The sequence below is a fragment of the Leguminivora glycinivorella genome, chromosome 9 (genome assembly GCF_023078275.1).
Source record: "Leguminivora glycinivorella isolate SPB_JAAS2020 chromosome 9, LegGlyc_1.1, whole genome shotgun sequence".
NCBI classification, from domain to species: domain Eukaryota; kingdom Metazoa; phylum Arthropoda; class Insecta; order Lepidoptera; family Tortricidae; genus Leguminivora; species Leguminivora glycinivorella.
The window spans coordinates 1,395,299-1,411,966 of record NC_062979.1 but is presented as its reverse complement, the minus strand read 5'-3'; the positions used below and the strand labels follow the sequence as shown (position 1 = coordinate 1,411,966).

At 37.6% G+C, this 16,668-nt stretch overlaps 2 protein-coding genes across 6 annotated transcripts in view; one reads left to right on the top strand and one right to left on the bottom strand.

Annotated features, from left to right (window-relative positions):
• The window catches only part of LOC125229635 (protein Aster-B-like), a 66,428-nt gene extending 54,853 nt beyond the window's left edge, over positions 1–11,575 (bottom strand). For 4 of the 5 annotated variants that reach the window (XM_048134516.1, XM_048134517.1, XM_048134519.1 and 1 more), the window contains exons 1-2: positions 11,402–11,575; positions 5,541–5,663 (exon numbers count right to left, since the gene is read on the bottom strand). In XM_048134516.1, coding sequence (XP_047990473.1) covers positions 5,541–5,663; positions 11,402–11,445 — 167 coding nt within the window. In that variant the 5' untranslated portion in view covers positions 11,446–11,575. Of the gene's footprint in view, positions 1–597; positions 695–5,540; positions 5,664–11,401 lie in introns of those variants that run through there. The other variant, XM_048134520.1, reaches the window with a different exon arrangement.
• Positions 11,576–12,117: 542 nt separating this feature from the next.
• LOC125229676 (ribosome biogenesis protein BMS1 homolog) lies at positions 12,118–15,936 on the top strand. Its single transcript, XM_048134577.1, is given in 4 exon segments — positions 12,118–12,142; positions 12,145–13,020; positions 13,421–13,480; positions 13,483–15,936. Coding segments are annotated over 4 exon segments (3,378 nt in total). The 3' UTR covers positions 15,900–15,936.
• The last annotated feature ends 732 nt before the right edge of the window (positions 15,937–16,668 follow it).

The following is a 16,668-nucleotide window of genomic DNA, read 5'->3' as shown; positions in this document are numbered from 1 at the left end:
CCGCATAGTTAATAAGATCGAGAGCGGCCTCACTCAACCACAATGAAAATCATTATTATTGTTGTACGTCACGGCTCAGCGTCAGACAATGTAACATTCGCTACACATCATTACTGCTTATTCTATATTATATAACCTCTTTAGACCTATCTTGTATAAAATATTGGAATCTCGGACATATGTACTCTCCTGAGGTTCAGGTTCCCACGATACAGGCTGTGCCTAGTGTGGGGGCCATCGAATTTTTCTTCTTGATTTTTATTTTTTGAAATAAATATATTGTTATTGTTATTATGTATATACGAATTTTTAAAAGACTAGTGCAAAAAACACCTTATGGCCATCACAATAAGGTCTGAAACGGTACCTTAAAATACGAAACCCTGAATTCCACTTCCACCTCACTCGATAAATCTCAACTACTTATTTAAAAAAAAACCTTGTATTGTCAATCTATATTTCTAACGGTACCTGATAACTTATCCCTGAATCCAACTGAGTAAAACATTTAAGCATTTTGATACAACTTATTTTCACACACACAAAGCACCCATTTTAACACAAACAAGACCTTTCAACAATCACAATAAAGTCTACCTTAAAATACTGATCCCTGAATCCCACGGAGTAAACCTCACGCGATACTCTTCGAGCATCATTGCTCACTGCACTCACGTTTAAAGCCGAATATACACTGACACGAATCGTACCTGGCTAATCTAATCCATTAAGGCGACTAGTACAGCTGATTGAGACTTTACTTTGTGTGGGCGAGACGCTATATAGATTTAATAAATTGCGAATAATAGAAAATACTTCTTAACCCATTTTAAACTCCATTTTTTAAGCGCCAATAGCCTGTAATCCCACACAGCACCATACTCATCTGTAAAGCCTAATAACCAGAAATATATGACTACTTACTGTCAGGAGGGCGCATAGTATAGGATCAAAATAAATTTGTTTTTATCATGCAGAAACGTCTGCGAGCGATATTACATATTTTTAAATTAAAATAAAAGAAAAATGGAGAAATTCACACCTCACTGTGCACCTCACTGTCAGGGTGTTGGAAACTGTGCGCAGTTGGGAGCGCGGTTGACTCCGGCAAAGCCAGAGGTCGCAGGTTCGAGTCCTGCCGGAGGTGTGAATTTTTCCATTTTTCCTTTAATTTAAAAATAGGATGAAAATAGTTCTAATAAATTTCGCAACATGGCGCGTGGTCATATATTTCTGGACAGGCTTTAGGTGTTATGACGTAAAGTGTCAAAGTTACATGAGCCTGCTTGGCTCCGAGATCCGGGCGTGTAAGTGACGGTTTTATTTATGATGTAAATCGTAGGCTTAGCGGTCCAACCGCACGCACGATAGTCATCGTCTTAAAGCACTAAAATTCTTCTAATTAAATATCAAACGAAATAAAGATAATGTCAACAATTCTTTATTGTGCCAAGGACATTGACAATCAGTCGCCTTAACTACGTCCTTCACAGGACACTAGGGTATGAAAGGGATAGAGCATCACCTGCCATTGGTTGAGGCCACAGATTTCGGTAGATAGGTCATGCCGGGCGATTTGTATAGAATACGCCTGTCGCAAGGTCTGCGCAACCCACACAAAGCACCAGTAATTGTAAAGATAATGCACGCACACACCTAATCCACACACACCTGTAGCTGGACGCTCCTATTGCGCAATACACGCGCATCGTTTCAATGTATGTGTACACGCGAACGATAAGCGAGCGCGATCGCGCACGCACACAACGATAAATAGCGGGAACGCCTCGCCTCGTTTCCGAGAAAAATGTCTCACTGAGTGAATCGTTTTGTACACCGTTCATTGCGGCGCAAAACACTACACTGTTTACAATATGTTCCTTGTGTAGCCGCAATGTATAATGAACGTTTTAAAGCACAAGCAAACGTAAGGTTACATGGTACAACTCGGAGTATTACGTTGAATTCGTGTTTTATGTGAAATAAAAGGAAATAAATAGTATTTACCTATGAAATGTTATCCTATCGGCTTGGAAATTATTCAGGTCACCGCGATGTTTGCAAGTTATTATTGCACACTTCGGCATTTTTGATAAAACTCGTTTTTCGTCGGTGAACAGCGCGCGTGTACACTCGATGACAGCGGACGGCGAACTGGCGGCGGTGTAGGCCCAATGGGCCTACATCTGCGACCAGGCCGCGCGCGGCTTGTCCTCTCTATAGAATTTTTTCCTCTGAGGTTGAGGCAGATTCGTGGATCACACGTTTATGTTATCTATTGATAAAGTCCATTGAATAATAATTTTTATAGCTATCGATAATTGGCATTTATTGATTGGAGGAATATATTAGAGTTTTCTTTGTATCTTGTGATTTAAAAATCACGTGACACTTGGTCGTATAGTTTAAAATGCTTTGGCAATAGGTACGCAGCCTAAGGATGTAAAAATTATGAGAATGGTATATGAGTAAAAGAATAATTTCTATATATTGATTTAGACTAACACGATTTGCACTCATAATTTTAGAACAAAACGGGACTTAATCGCGTAAACACTTACATTTATATTAGACCCGACGTTTCGAACATCACATTATGTTCGTGGTCACGGGTAGACTGGCGAGGAATTGCATCAACATCTTCTAGCCGCGCGAGTTTCTCGAACTACCCGCACTTGTTCTTGATTATTCACTTTTGCGCTAGGGTTGTCACGTCGGGCCTAATATAAATGTAAGTGTTTACGCGATTAAGTCCCGTTTTGTTCTAAAAGAATAATTTCTTTTAAGTTTTTATGTATCGTATGATCTTTCAAATCAAGATATAAACAACCAGGCAAATATTCAGAGTTCTCTGAGAAGCACACCTTAGAAACGTTACAATAAAGTTGTTTTTACCTTATTCCACTTTCAGTAGAAAAATATAGATTATGTTATAGGCTGTCTCCCCTAAATTGCGGTTTTTTTGGGGAAGTCAAAGGACCGGCAGCACGAGCGGCAAACGCGAGTGGCAGTGCGTGTTTACATTCTGCTCCGTCGTTCAGTATTCGCCTAGTGCCTAGAGGAGAAAATAAAGTGAACTTGCAGAGTTCGATTTATAGCGATGGATAGGATATCATCCACCATCTACGTTTACGACGAACTTTCTTTTTTGTACTCGATATCTTTTTAAATATCTCTCCTAATTTCGAATCGCAAATAGACACAGTGCGGCCGCTGTAATTATTTCCACGTCCGTCGTTGCTGAAACTTTGAAGCGAAGTGAGCGGCAGGGCAGTATGTAAACACACACGCTGCAGCAGTATTTAGGAAATTTTTACCGGCAGCACGAGAGGCAGCGGCAGGGGCTGAATGTAAATGAGGTATAAGAACTATAGTCAATTAGAGTCAATATATTCTTTGTCACATGACACACACACACATATGACATTGAACTATCGCACTGGGAGACTTTGGCACAAGATCGGCCGAAGTGGAGGCATACAGTGAGAACAAAAGTGCAAGCCAAGAACAGAGACGAGTGGAACTTGACGCGACGAGATAAAGACACATGCAGTGAGTGTGGTCGTACAGTCAGCAGCAGAAGTTCCGTAACGGGCAAGGTGTTCACAATGATCCTAAAGCATAGTTAATTTAGAATTGGTACGCGATGGGAGGAATTTAATTTTTAAATGAAAAGAAAAAGTAAACAATATTTTTTATTGCAGAATATAAAAGATCGTTTATTAATTTATAGCGTGTCACATATATTTCAATCATTCAGTATGTTTATGCACAAAATTACGGACTTTTCTGAAAATAGTATTCATCATCCTCTGAACAAGATTTTCATCCATCTTTTTTGTCTGTTGATTCCGTGTGGACCGCAAGGAGTGGATATTTTGAATTATTTTGCCACTATTATTTAATTGTCCTTTAATGAAATAATGATTTGGGCAATAATTATTGCCTAGTAGTTTTCTGGAAATTCAACAATTTAGCAATCATTGACCCAGACCAAGGGGATTTTTCACGTATTTGTTCACAGTGCATTTTCGCCGGTCAACGTCCATAACTTACAAACGCAAAAAGTTAGATCAACCAAATTTCTAATATAGAGTTATCAACGTATTAAAATTAAGATGTGATTATCAGTTTTTTTTAATTTTTAAATATATTTTTTTATTCGTCGCTAAACGCGTGCCAATACTATGTTAACTATGCTTTAACATGCTCTTATTGTCTTAAAAATAAGATCGTGTCAAGTTCATTTTGAACACCTTGCCCGTTACGGAACTTCTGCTGCTGACTTTACCTATACATGCACTGCAAAAATAGGCACCCAGCCACCTGAGAGCTCACGACCGTCGCTCTCAATAATCAGCCAAAAACCCAGTCGCTGAGGCCAAAACTGGCCGGGACAGGATGACGATGATGATATTCTTTATTCAAATAGGCTTACAGGAGAAATATGATTCGACCTCTACACCCCAGCAGAAGGTAACAGTATTTAAAGAAGAAGAGGTTTACAGCAAGCACTTTTACACTAGACTTTAGTACATCAACAATAAGGTTGTCTCTCCTGTCCCATTAGCCTTCAGGAACTCTTGCGTGTTGTTTACACCGAGGGTGAGTCACCGCCATTTTGGGTACGTCACACATACGTTAAAGCATTAAGGTAATTATTTGATACTTTAGATCACACCCACCCACAAGTAATTTATATGTAGAATATTTAACTTGCCTGGATTTATACCCGACAGGGGAGCGTCCATTAATGGCACTGGCACTAAAAATGACACAAAATTCAAATTTTCTATGGGAATTAATATAAACCTTCACCCCTATATTTTCAGTCAATTTTTAAGTGTTATGCTCGTCAATAATTCCGCCAACGTCAAGCTTAAGGAAAGTACGCATTTACACGCGAGTCCTAAATTTTTCAAATTTGCCGCCTTTGTGCCAAAATTTTATTGACCGTCTATTATGTCTCAGAACTCAGTGTATTTGATAATTTTCTGGTCCTCTAACATTATCGCTCTCACTACATACCAAGTCATTAAACATATATTTCCAGTACTCCTATTTTTTATACAAATAAGGAGGAAACTATCATAATTATGGGTTGTAGGGGATTGAGACACCCCTTTCAAAAAGTTTCCTTTAAAAAAAGATTTCCTAGACTAAGCGCCAAGGAACGGGCATCAGACCATCGACATGACAACAGCAGAGCTTATTCGTATTAAACGCTCTTAAAAATCAAAAAGAAAAGGTTTTTAGAACGCAACAACTTCGGTTAAGAAAGAAAAATCTAACGAAAAACCCCTTTAAAAATCTAGAATGGGATACCAAACCGGTCCCTGGATTCTATCACCTCAGTTTAAGTACGTGTAGGTGAACGCGTACCATGCTTGTATGAGTGAGATAAGACGGGTCGACTGGTCGCGTTCTTGACAGGCGGTAACTATGAGGTAACCGAGAGCGGCTGGGCGACACTTTCAAAGGGAAGCGGGAGTGGCCATACTGTAATAGTACTCTTTATTATACTGTAACTGTATACGTACTTGGTTTCCTGTAGTATCTGGTTGGTGTGCTGTGTGATGACCCCGGAGAAGGTCAGAGCCTGGCTGATGCTCTGCCCGATGGCGTCTTGAGACGATATCACCAGGTTTTCCACAGACTTTCTCCTGCAAAACAATGTGAACAAGCCAGTTTTGGTATCGGGTTCAAATTCCGGTAAGGGCATTTATTTGTCTGATGAGATGAGCACAGATACTTGTTCCTGGATGTTTTCAATGCAGGTACAGACAATAGTGTTTACATGTATAATATATCGTTGTCTGAGTACCCACAACACAAGCCACCTTGAGCTTATCTTGGGACTCAGGCAATCTGTGTACGAATGCTCTATAATACATATTTGTTTATTTATTTAATTGCCATACATCCATCATCGACCTTAATTACGAATAACTACCATAGTTAAGTTAGGGCGTAAAGTTTAACAGTCAAGTGTTGGGGTTGCTTGTAACTTGGTTTTCCCATGATTTGATATAAAGATAGTGATAAAACTTTAAAACAATATTATCTTTCGCGGTTTCACGCTCCTGCAGCGCAGATAACGCCCCTTGCATTCACCGGAACAAACAATCACGCAATTATTTCTTATCTGATAAACTGATATTAGTTTTAACAAGAAAACAGACGCAAAAATTTTATAATAGCCTCGTCCAGCCCAATGTGATTTATAAAGGACATATTCCATTTTTCGGAAATTATGAATTAAAAGCCTGGATGGCTTGTCTTATGTTTTACCTGAATCCTGGTACAAAGTAAAATCTACCCTATTTATTCAATTATTTGGTTCAAATCTCCATGTCTCAGGACGAGGATAGGTAAATAAGTTCTTAAAAACTTAATACATAAATACAGAATTTAGCAATGAACAGCATTATCTCTATTCTTCTTCCTACCCTTATCCCACGTTATGTGGGGCCGGTACCATCTCAACACCTTTCTTTCTCATAATATCATATTTCACACAATCCATCCATAACTGTTTGGGTTTACCCCTCAATCCTCCCAATGACAGGACAGGATTGAAAAGGGATAGTATATCATTTGTGACACCCCTGTCACCAAAGCATCAGTGCAAAGAGTAAAAGAGAATAATTATACTTCAGTTTTTTATAAAAATTCAGCCAGAATAATCATGTTTCATAAACCAAATAGCAAATTTTAAAAACTGTATAATTTATCTAGCACAGTTCACAGTTTCATTAACTGATAGGCGAGCTAGTACCTATGATAAGGGAAATTAGACCACAACACTAAATTGATGACATGATGTTGTGACACATGTTATTTCAGATATCAGGAGCAAAATATTTCATGAATGACTACACGCTGAAATGTGATGTTCCATGTAAAAAGGTACCATGTGGTGGCCGGCTGTTATGTCGTATAACAACGTTTTAGTATTATTTAATATGATAGGAGGCAAGTTAGCAGACAGCGAACACTGCCGCTCATGGCACCCGAAACACCAGAAGGGTTGAAGGTGCGTTGCCGGCCTTTATGATGGGTTGTACGGTCGACTACAAAGAGATGTATACACCTTTTCACCTTATTGCATTTTAATAAGGTGAAAAAATGGATACATCTCTTTGTACTCGACTGTACACTTTTTTCTTAAAGACTTGAATTGACAATAGCGTAAGTGCCAACTGCCATGTAACTTTAGCAATGGAACGTCACGCGTCACAAAGATTCATGCCACTGAGAATGTGAGGAAAACATGACACATGGGTGATTCTAAGTTAAGAGGTACTTTCGACGGCACTGACAAAAAAATATATTTTTTCAAGATAATACTTCATAATAACATATTTATTTTATAAAACTAAATGTTTTCTACCTGGGCACTCAAAATTATTACAGAAATTCATATAAATTAGTCACAATCAGCTCTAATGTAGGAAAAATGTCTCTCCCCTGGCCTGTCCCCCAACCGAATTTATTTGTCAACAAGTAATTATGACTTTGTTAAAATTCACTTATTATTTTAATAGCCTTAATTTTACAAACACAAATAACTAAGGAACAGTATTTTATGAGTGGAATTTCTTATATTACTGTATTTAACAACAATTATGAACTCCAAACTTTGTCCTACGTGTTTCGTGTCTCGTCCCCTGGCTTTTTAGTTTTCGTTCAAAAGTCGGTTTAATTTGTTAATCTGTGGAGGTTCTGTCCTCTAATACAGAGGGTGTTATGTGAAGTTACCGTCAAGAGGCGCGTAAGGCAACTATGCATCCGTTTTGTTGATTATTTCGGCCACGGCACTCGCTGGGTACAGAAATGTTGAGTGAATGCAGTCTTTCCTCTGGTCACTTTTATTTCACAATCATTTGTTTAAATACTAATATATATAACAATATCCACTGTAAATGTTGAATATATTGTTACGTTTATTTATGAATTGCGTACGAGAAACACTTTTACAGCTATTTTTGATTTTCATCGAAAATGTATCTCCCCTGGCGTATCAAAAAAGCCAGGGGAGATACTTTTGTACTAGTTTTGATTATTTTTATTTCCGTTTTCTCTTAACCTTTGTTTAGCGTTGTGCCTATTTTTATTTTAGCTTTACGATAGAAGGTTTTCTTTCCAGAAAAACGCAACTATTAAGAAAAAACCGGCCAAGTGCGAGTCGGGCTCGCGCACAAAGGGTTCCGTAGCAGCAAATATAATAAACCAATAACTTAACCAAAATTACAGTTAAATCAACCTATCTCAAAAACTATAAGAGATACTTTGATCAAACCAAAAATCGTTGAAAGAGTTAATTAGCATGCATCACCTCTATTTTTTTTAGAATTTTATACCCCGTAGTTATAAAAATAGAGGGGGGGGACATACTTTTTACGACTTTGAGAGCTGATATCTCAAAAACCGTTCACTTTAAGAAAAATGTTTTTTAGAAAACTTTATATCATTTTAAAAGACCTTTCCATTGATACCCCACACGGGTATGTACATCGAAAAAAAATTTTCATCCCTCAGTTACATGTATGGGGGCCCCACCCCCAATTCTTTTTACTATTTAGTGTCATAATTTTGTAGCGGTTCATACAACACATATTCCCATCAAATTTCATCACTGTAGTACTTATAGTTTCCGAGTAAATCGGCTGTGACAGACGGACAGACGGACAGACGGACAGACGGACAGACGGACATGACGAAACTATAAGGGTTCCGTTTTGCCATTTTGGCTACGGAACCCTAAAAGAAACACTTCAAATTGGCAGTTTTAACTAATACAAATAAACAAATAGGTAAAAAAACAACAAAAAAGTCCATACAACGTATTACCTCTTAACTTAGAATCACCCACATACAATTTAGCACATGGTGCATGGGATCGGCAAGTGTGTTTGACCTTTGAAGAAAAGGTCTGTCAGATAATTTTGATTAAATTAGGAAGCAAAAAACCCAGTCTGATTAAGTGTGTAGACACCCACTTCTTAGCCTAGCAGTTATTTCAATTAAATTATGCATATGATTAAATTAACTAAAATGAACAATGGCTCTTTTTTCTTTTACTGTATAGGATATTTAACTGTGGATTTTATGTGGAAGTTACATCCTGGAGACATGAAACAACATTATGAGTAAATGACTCTAAGTCTTTACAAGAAAAGTTACACCAATAAACCTTTAATATAAGTACAAATAAATTTATTTCAAGTAAGCACAAACACTACAGACGCATATTGTTAGCAGTCCCACTAACCTAGTGAGGTTGCAGTTATAAAGGTTTTTAATTTATCTATGTGCCAATTAATTAACCATGTTTCACTGTATTGCAGTACAAGGGAAATATTGATTTGTTTCTAATAGTTTCAAACTAGTAAACAAAACAACAACAAACAAGTACATAATTAAATGTAAACAAGTTTATTTATGACAGAAATATAATTGATGATGTTTGTTCAATAGTGGACTACTATGTAATGCCATTAGTATTTTTTAATAATTATAAATGGGCTTACTCTTGGCCACAGACTAGTCAAAGGCAAAGATGTGGCCTACGATGGAGTGAGCTCGCCCAGAAGATGCCTGTTCACCCTTGATGATGATGATGGTTCTCCATTTGCATATTTTTTCTGTGTAAATATTTCATTTTCATTTTCATTTAAAGTTTGAATTATTGATATTTTTAAAATGCCGGTTGATAATAATTATACCAATTCAGTTTTATATGGAGTTACGGAGTCATGAAATATGTATGTAAAGGGTGTCCCAGAAGTAAAGAGACATTTTTAAAAATCTTACTGGCCGAAAATTTTATAAGAAAGAAAAAAAAGTTTAGGTGTCATGACGTCTATGGTTTTGTTATCTGTCATTTAAAGCGGGAATTTCATTATTGCGGAATATTTTTTCAAAATGAAGCGTCAAGAATATGAAGTATTTGCTAACAGAGTTATTCTATTTTACGAATCTCATAATAAAAAGGATACAGTAAACCACTTTCTTCAAGAAGGTGCTAGGCGAACTAGTATATATAGAATTATAAGACGTTACGAACAAACGGGTGAGACTAGTTTTAAGAAGATTCCGGGAAGAAATAGGACAGTGGCGGTACCTCGTAATATAAATCGGGTTAAATCGATTTTTGACAAGACTCCTTCGACGTCCGTCAGAGTGGCAGCTGATAAATTAAAAATACCTAAGTCGTCTGTCGCCAGAATAAAGAAGAATGATCTAGGTTTGAAAGCATATGTAAAACAATCAGCTCCTAAATACATAAAGGACCAAGAGCAACGTGCAAAACGAGGGTGCCGAAGAGTTTACAACAGTCAGCTAAGCAAAGTACTCGTTATTGACGATGAAACTTATGTTCCGGTGGATCCCAACGATGTTCCTGGAAAGCAGTATTTCCATTGTACCAGTCGTAAAGATGTGGCTTACGATCAAAAAGTTGCACCAAAAGCCAAATTTTTCGCAAAATATTTAGTATGGCAAGCTATAGACCAATTTGGCAATGTCTCCGAGCCATACATTTCGTCAGCCTCCATGAACGCAAAAGTGTATCTGAACGAATGCATTATTAAACGGTTGATACCTTTTATAGACAAGCATCATTTCAGGGATAAGGTTATCTTTTGGCCGGACATGGCGACGTGTCACTACGCTACTGATGTTACTCGGTACTTAGAGTGCGAAAACATCGACTTTGTACGTAAAGAAAAAAACGCTCCGAATGTACCACAAGCTCGCGGTATCGAAATGTTTTGGTCCCTGTGCAAAAGGGAGTACAAGAAACGACCAGAGAAACCTAAATCCATAAAAGCTTTCAAGCAAATATGGACCAAATTGTCCAAAGAAGTGGCTGCAAAATCAGGAACAGCCGTAATGCGGCGGGCCTCAGAAAATTTAAGAAAAATTGCTTACAAAGGTGTTGCCAACGCAAATTTAATATAAACATAATAATTTAATTACTTTTGTTATTATTTTCAACCAAAATTATTACCTTTGATGTTAACTTTATATTAAAAAACCTGAAAATAAATTTGTCTCTTTACTTCTGGGACACCCCATTACCTTATCTCGGTTATTTGTTCAGAAAATCCACTTATCAGAATAAAATATAATTGGATCTATGAACACCATACTATCGATTCTAAATTTGTTTTTGAACAAATTGGTGACTGTAGGACTTTCGAGAGCGCGTAACTCCATTGTCTAGTAGTTCTAGTACTTATGTCGAGACCTAATTACCGCCGAGCTAGGCGACTCAGAGACTACTGATAACGGGGAACGCAATGTAAATAGAGCAGACACGACGACGCAAACATCTATAACTGCGTGATCCTTCTAAAATTAGTAAATAAGGCCGAAAAACGTCAATATAACTCACATGGAAATTGCAATGTTTCGGCTGTCCAGTTCCGAAGTAGTCATAGTCACAGGGTTTTAGTGCACGCTCAAGTCAGCCACTCGCGAGCTATTGTTCACAGCTGCGTTTTTTGCTTTCATCATCCAGATACAAGAAATCTAAGCACAAAATACAACAAAAATACTATTGACTGCATTGACAATCTGACAGAACTAGTTCAATGTTGCAATAAATATTTGGAAATGGGAATTGGAAATTTTCCTCATGATTATGGTGCTTGCACATAGTTCATGGTGCATGCAACTGGAGTAAAATACTTGGTGCAAGTAACTCGATCATGGAAGTAGAGAAAGCAATAAGGAGGGTACACTGGCATGGGCAAAAAAATTGTCAGCGTCGTCTACTTTCACTGCATTGCAGTGCGTCTATTTGACAGTGCTGAGTGCAAGCACCCTACTTCCTACCTGTTACAAACTTTAGCTAATTCTGTATTAAATTAGTGATATGTAATGAGTACATTTTTATTAGCTTATTTTTTCCTTAGTTTTCAAATTAAATTTTTGATTAAATATACCAAAATGTCAGGTAAATTGTACATTTTTATTGTTGCAACATTACGATCATATGTCAATGTCAAAATTGACAATTCAATTCAATCAACATTTGGATTCCGAGAGTGATGTACACCACGTGAATTTATTTTTTAACCATAAATGAATTAACTTCAAGTTAAAATCATGGCAGACGACTCGGCGTTTGATAAAAGAAGTCCCATCGGGCGAAACATGCCGGCCGAAAAGCGGAGAAGAAGAAAAAGAAAAACCAACTCGACCAATCTAACCTAAGTGCTCGGCAGCGTAATCCTAAAGCTTTTGCTATCCAGTCTGCTGTACGAGCTGAGAGGCAGTTCAGGAGGAAGGAGGATATCATTGCGAAGAAGCAGCATATTCCTCAGGTAGATAAGACACCGTTAGAACCTCCTCCGATCGTCGTAGCAGTCGTTGGTCCCCCGCGCGTAGGAAAGACCACAGTCATAAACAACCTTATCAAAAGCTTCATAAAAACTAACGTCACAAGCATAAAAGGCCCCGTGACCATTGTCACATCAAAAAAACGCCGGATAACTCTTATAGAATGCAACAACGATGTGAATTCAATGATCGACATCGCAAAATGCGCTGATCTAGTTCTGCTCCTCTGTGACGCCAGTTTCGGCTTCGAGATGGAAATATTCGAGTTCCTAAACATATGCCAGGTTCACGGCATGCCTAAAATCATGGGTGTCTTGACTCATTTGGACATGATAAAGAATGCAAAGACACTAAAAACAACCAAGAAGACCCTAAAGCACAGATTTTGGACTGAAGTGTACCAAGGCGCCAAACTATTTTACCTCTCTGGCATAGTCCATGGAGAATACTTAAGGAATGAGATAAAGAATCTGTCCCGCTTTATATCTGTGATGAAGTTCAGGCCGTTGAGTTGGCGCATGACGCACGCTTATGTGCTTGGGGACAGGATGGAGGACATTACTAACCAGGAGGCGATCCGGAAGGACCCGAAGGTCAATAGAGATGTGGTGCTGTATGGCTATGTGAGGGGAGTGCCGTTGATGAAGGAGTCTGCTGTACACATTGCTGGTAAGTTTTATTTGTAAACATTATTAGAGGTGCCTCAGTAAAAGAACTGCTTTGTGTTAGGAACATGAGTAAAATTCATCTAGTTAATAATAAATAAATAAATATTCGGGACACCTTACACAGATCAAATTAATCAGATCATATTTATTAAATTGGATTTCTATCTGTATAACATTTTTTTTTTGTTCTCAGTCTATTTATTTGAATTTTATTCTACATAGGTATATTCTAGAAGAAAAAGAAGATAGATAATAGATATATTTCATATAAAAAAAATACATATTTAGAGCTACTGATTTTAGTTGATTATGATTGTAATTAGTGTATAGTGGTAATTCCCAAAACATTGTAGAAAGCAACTGTTTAAACAAGTTAAATCACTTCTGTTTATTATTTTTAGGAGTTGGAGACATGAAGATAAGTGAACTGTCTTACCTGCCTGACCCCTGCCCACTTCCCAGCAAAGAAAAAAGAGACACCTCATGGAAAGAGAGAGACAGATCTACGCCCCCTTCTCAGGTGTAGGCGGCATTGTTTACGACAAAGATGCTGTTTACATTGAGCTCCAAGGCTCCCACCATCATAAAAAAGAAGATGAGGAAGTTACTGAAAAGAAGGAGCTGCTTAAAAATGTTGTTGAGACTAAAGAAACAGTGGATGAGCAGATGCAAGAATCTGGCTTCCAATTGTTCAGTGGAGGTGCTGTGATCTACCCTGATATGATTAAAGATGATGAGTATTTACAACATAATAATAAGAAGGGACAGGAAAGCTCAGATGAGTCAGATTCTGATGATAATGACTCCGATAATGATAGTGGTATTGACCAAGAGAAGGAAAGCAATAAGGTTCCATGGAATAATGATTCTGGCTCTGAAAATGATGAACCCACTTCTGAAAAAGATAATGACGAAAATGATGAAGAGAGTGAGGATGATGATGAATCAGAAAATGAAGATTTTGGTGCAAAATGGAAAGAAAAGCTTAGTGAGAAAGCCACTGAAGCCTATTTTGAGAGACAGAAAACATCTAAAAACATAATGAAGCTTGTTTATGGAGAATTTGAGATTGGAAATAAAAACAAGGAAAAAGAAGAATCAGATGACAGTGATGAAGAAGAAATTGGAGGGTTGTTCAAGAAAGTGACAGCCACACAGAAAAAGAAACATAAAGAGAAAGAGAGACTGGACACTGAGGAATGTTCTTTCTTTTACTCTCTAGATAAACCAACTATAAAGGATTGGACCAGTGAAGTCAATAAACAAGTTTTGATCAACAGTTTTGTCACAGGAAAGAGATCGGCTGATGAAGATGCTTCAGAACTCCTTGAACTTGATGATGCAAGTGATGGTGATGATGAGGAGATGTTTGGAGACTTTGAGGACTTGGAAACTGGCGAGAAACATGCTGCAAAGGAGAATGAAGAAAAGGAGGAAACAGGCACGAAACGGAAAGGAGAAATGACTAAGGCAGAAATTTTAGAAAAGAAAATGAAACTGAAAGCCAAATTTGACTCTGAATACGATAATCCTGATGAACATAGGATAAAAGGTGATCATTCTTACTATGAGAATTTGAAAGCAGAGGCTTTGAAGCAGTCTGAATTGAACAAATCAGTTTTCGATAATTTGGATGAAGGTTTAAGGATAGATGTGGAAGGTTTCAGGCCTGGTTTGTATGTAAGAATGTTGTTTAAAGACATGCCTGCCGAATTTGTAACGAATTTCGAAGCCACATATCCAATTCTCATTGGATCCTTAAACATGGCAGAACAGAACATTGGATATGTGTCATGTAAAGTGAAGAAACACAGATGGTACAAAAAGATATTAAAAACCAATGATCCATTGATTATTTCTTTAGGTTGGAGAAGATTCCAGACACTGCCTATTTACTCTAAAATAGAAGATGATTTAAAGTGTAGGTACTTGAAGTATACTCCAGAACATGTGACATGTAACATGCACTTCTACGGGCCGATAACGCCACAAAACACAGGTTTTCTGGCCTTGCAGACAGTCACTAATGATCCTAATGATATGAAGCAATCAGGCTTCAGAATAGCAGCTACAGGAAGTGTAAACGAAATTAACAAATCAACACAAATTGTTAAGAAATTAAAGTTAGTAGGCACACCAACAAAAATATACAAGAAAACTGCTTTCATCAAAGACATGTTTAACAGCACTCTTGAAGTAGCGAAATTCGAAGGAGCAAGAATAAAAACAGTATCCGGAATCAGAGGACAGATCAAAAAGGCGATCAACAAACCTGAAGGCGGTTTCCGAGCTACATTTGAAGACAAAATTAAGATGAGTGACATAGTTTTTTGCCGAACATGGTTTAAAGTAGACGTTACTAGATTTTACGCTCCAGTTGTGAATCTACTTCTGCCTTTGGAAACCAAAAACGCGTGGCAAGGCATGAAGACTAAAGGACAATTGAAGAGAGAGAGGAATATAAAATCAGATGCAAATAAGGATTCCATGTATACAGACATTCAGAGAGCGCCAGCAGTGTTCAAGCCTCTAGTAATACCTAAAGCCTTGCAGAAAGGTTTGCCATACAGATTCAAGCCTAAATCAAAGGAGATCACCTCCACATTATCCGGAAAAGCACCTAAGGCCATAAACAACGAAAGGGTAGCTGTAGTAAAGAGCCCATATGAACAGAAGGTAGCAAGCGTCATGAAGATGATAAAGACCAACTTTGAGACAAAGAAAACAGCCGAAAAGAAAGCAACTAAGGAGAGATTGAAGGCTCACAAACGGGAGATGAATGAAATCGAATGGCGTAAAATTAAACGTCAGAAAGAGTTGAAGAAGAAGATCTGTAGAACGCTAAGTAAGATGGGAAATAAAAAGAAACCTCAGATGTGAGTTGCTGTAGGTATTATTATTAAATGTTTCACAATTAGCTTGTTATTTTAGTAACCCATTTTTGATATCCTTAAAATGCTTCTGTACTGTAGCCAATGAACAGTTACTGATGCTTTGTGGCGATATTATAACATTTTTATGGGCCATTTTTTTCAAAGTTGTCCACCCCACTTTTTTTTTGGATTTGGAAATTTTTATGTGGTTTCCACTCAGAATCGCTAGCTCTTTCAATTCTAATAGGAGAAAAAACGTGTCCCAAGGTTTTTTCCATTCCGTTACCATTTTTTCATACATTTTGTATGGCGGTAACGAATGGAAGGTTCAAAAAAATTTATGGAAATCTTGGGACATTTTTTTTTCTCCTATCAGGATCGAAAGACCTCGCGATTCTGAGTATTAATCGCGTAAAAAATACCCATGTTACAAAAAAAATTGGTTGTCTGTAAAGTCGGTTTACGGACGGTAGTTTGACGTGACAACGTCAAGCATTACCGTAGTATAGATTTGGTATAGATTAAACGATGAGATTTTCAAATGCAAGAATTACTTACCTACCTCTATATTGCCGCAATTGTATTGAACACATGAAAATCACAATAACATTTCAGGCTAGGAAGGGAGATAGATGCAGCACGAACCGAAATGAGCCGATCATGCCTCTCTCTCGTTCGTGCCGCGCTCTTGCTTGCGGAACGGGACAATGACGTCATCTTTTTCGTGCATGCAGCCCGTAGTAACGAGTTATTAGCATAGATTTAGAATTATTAAA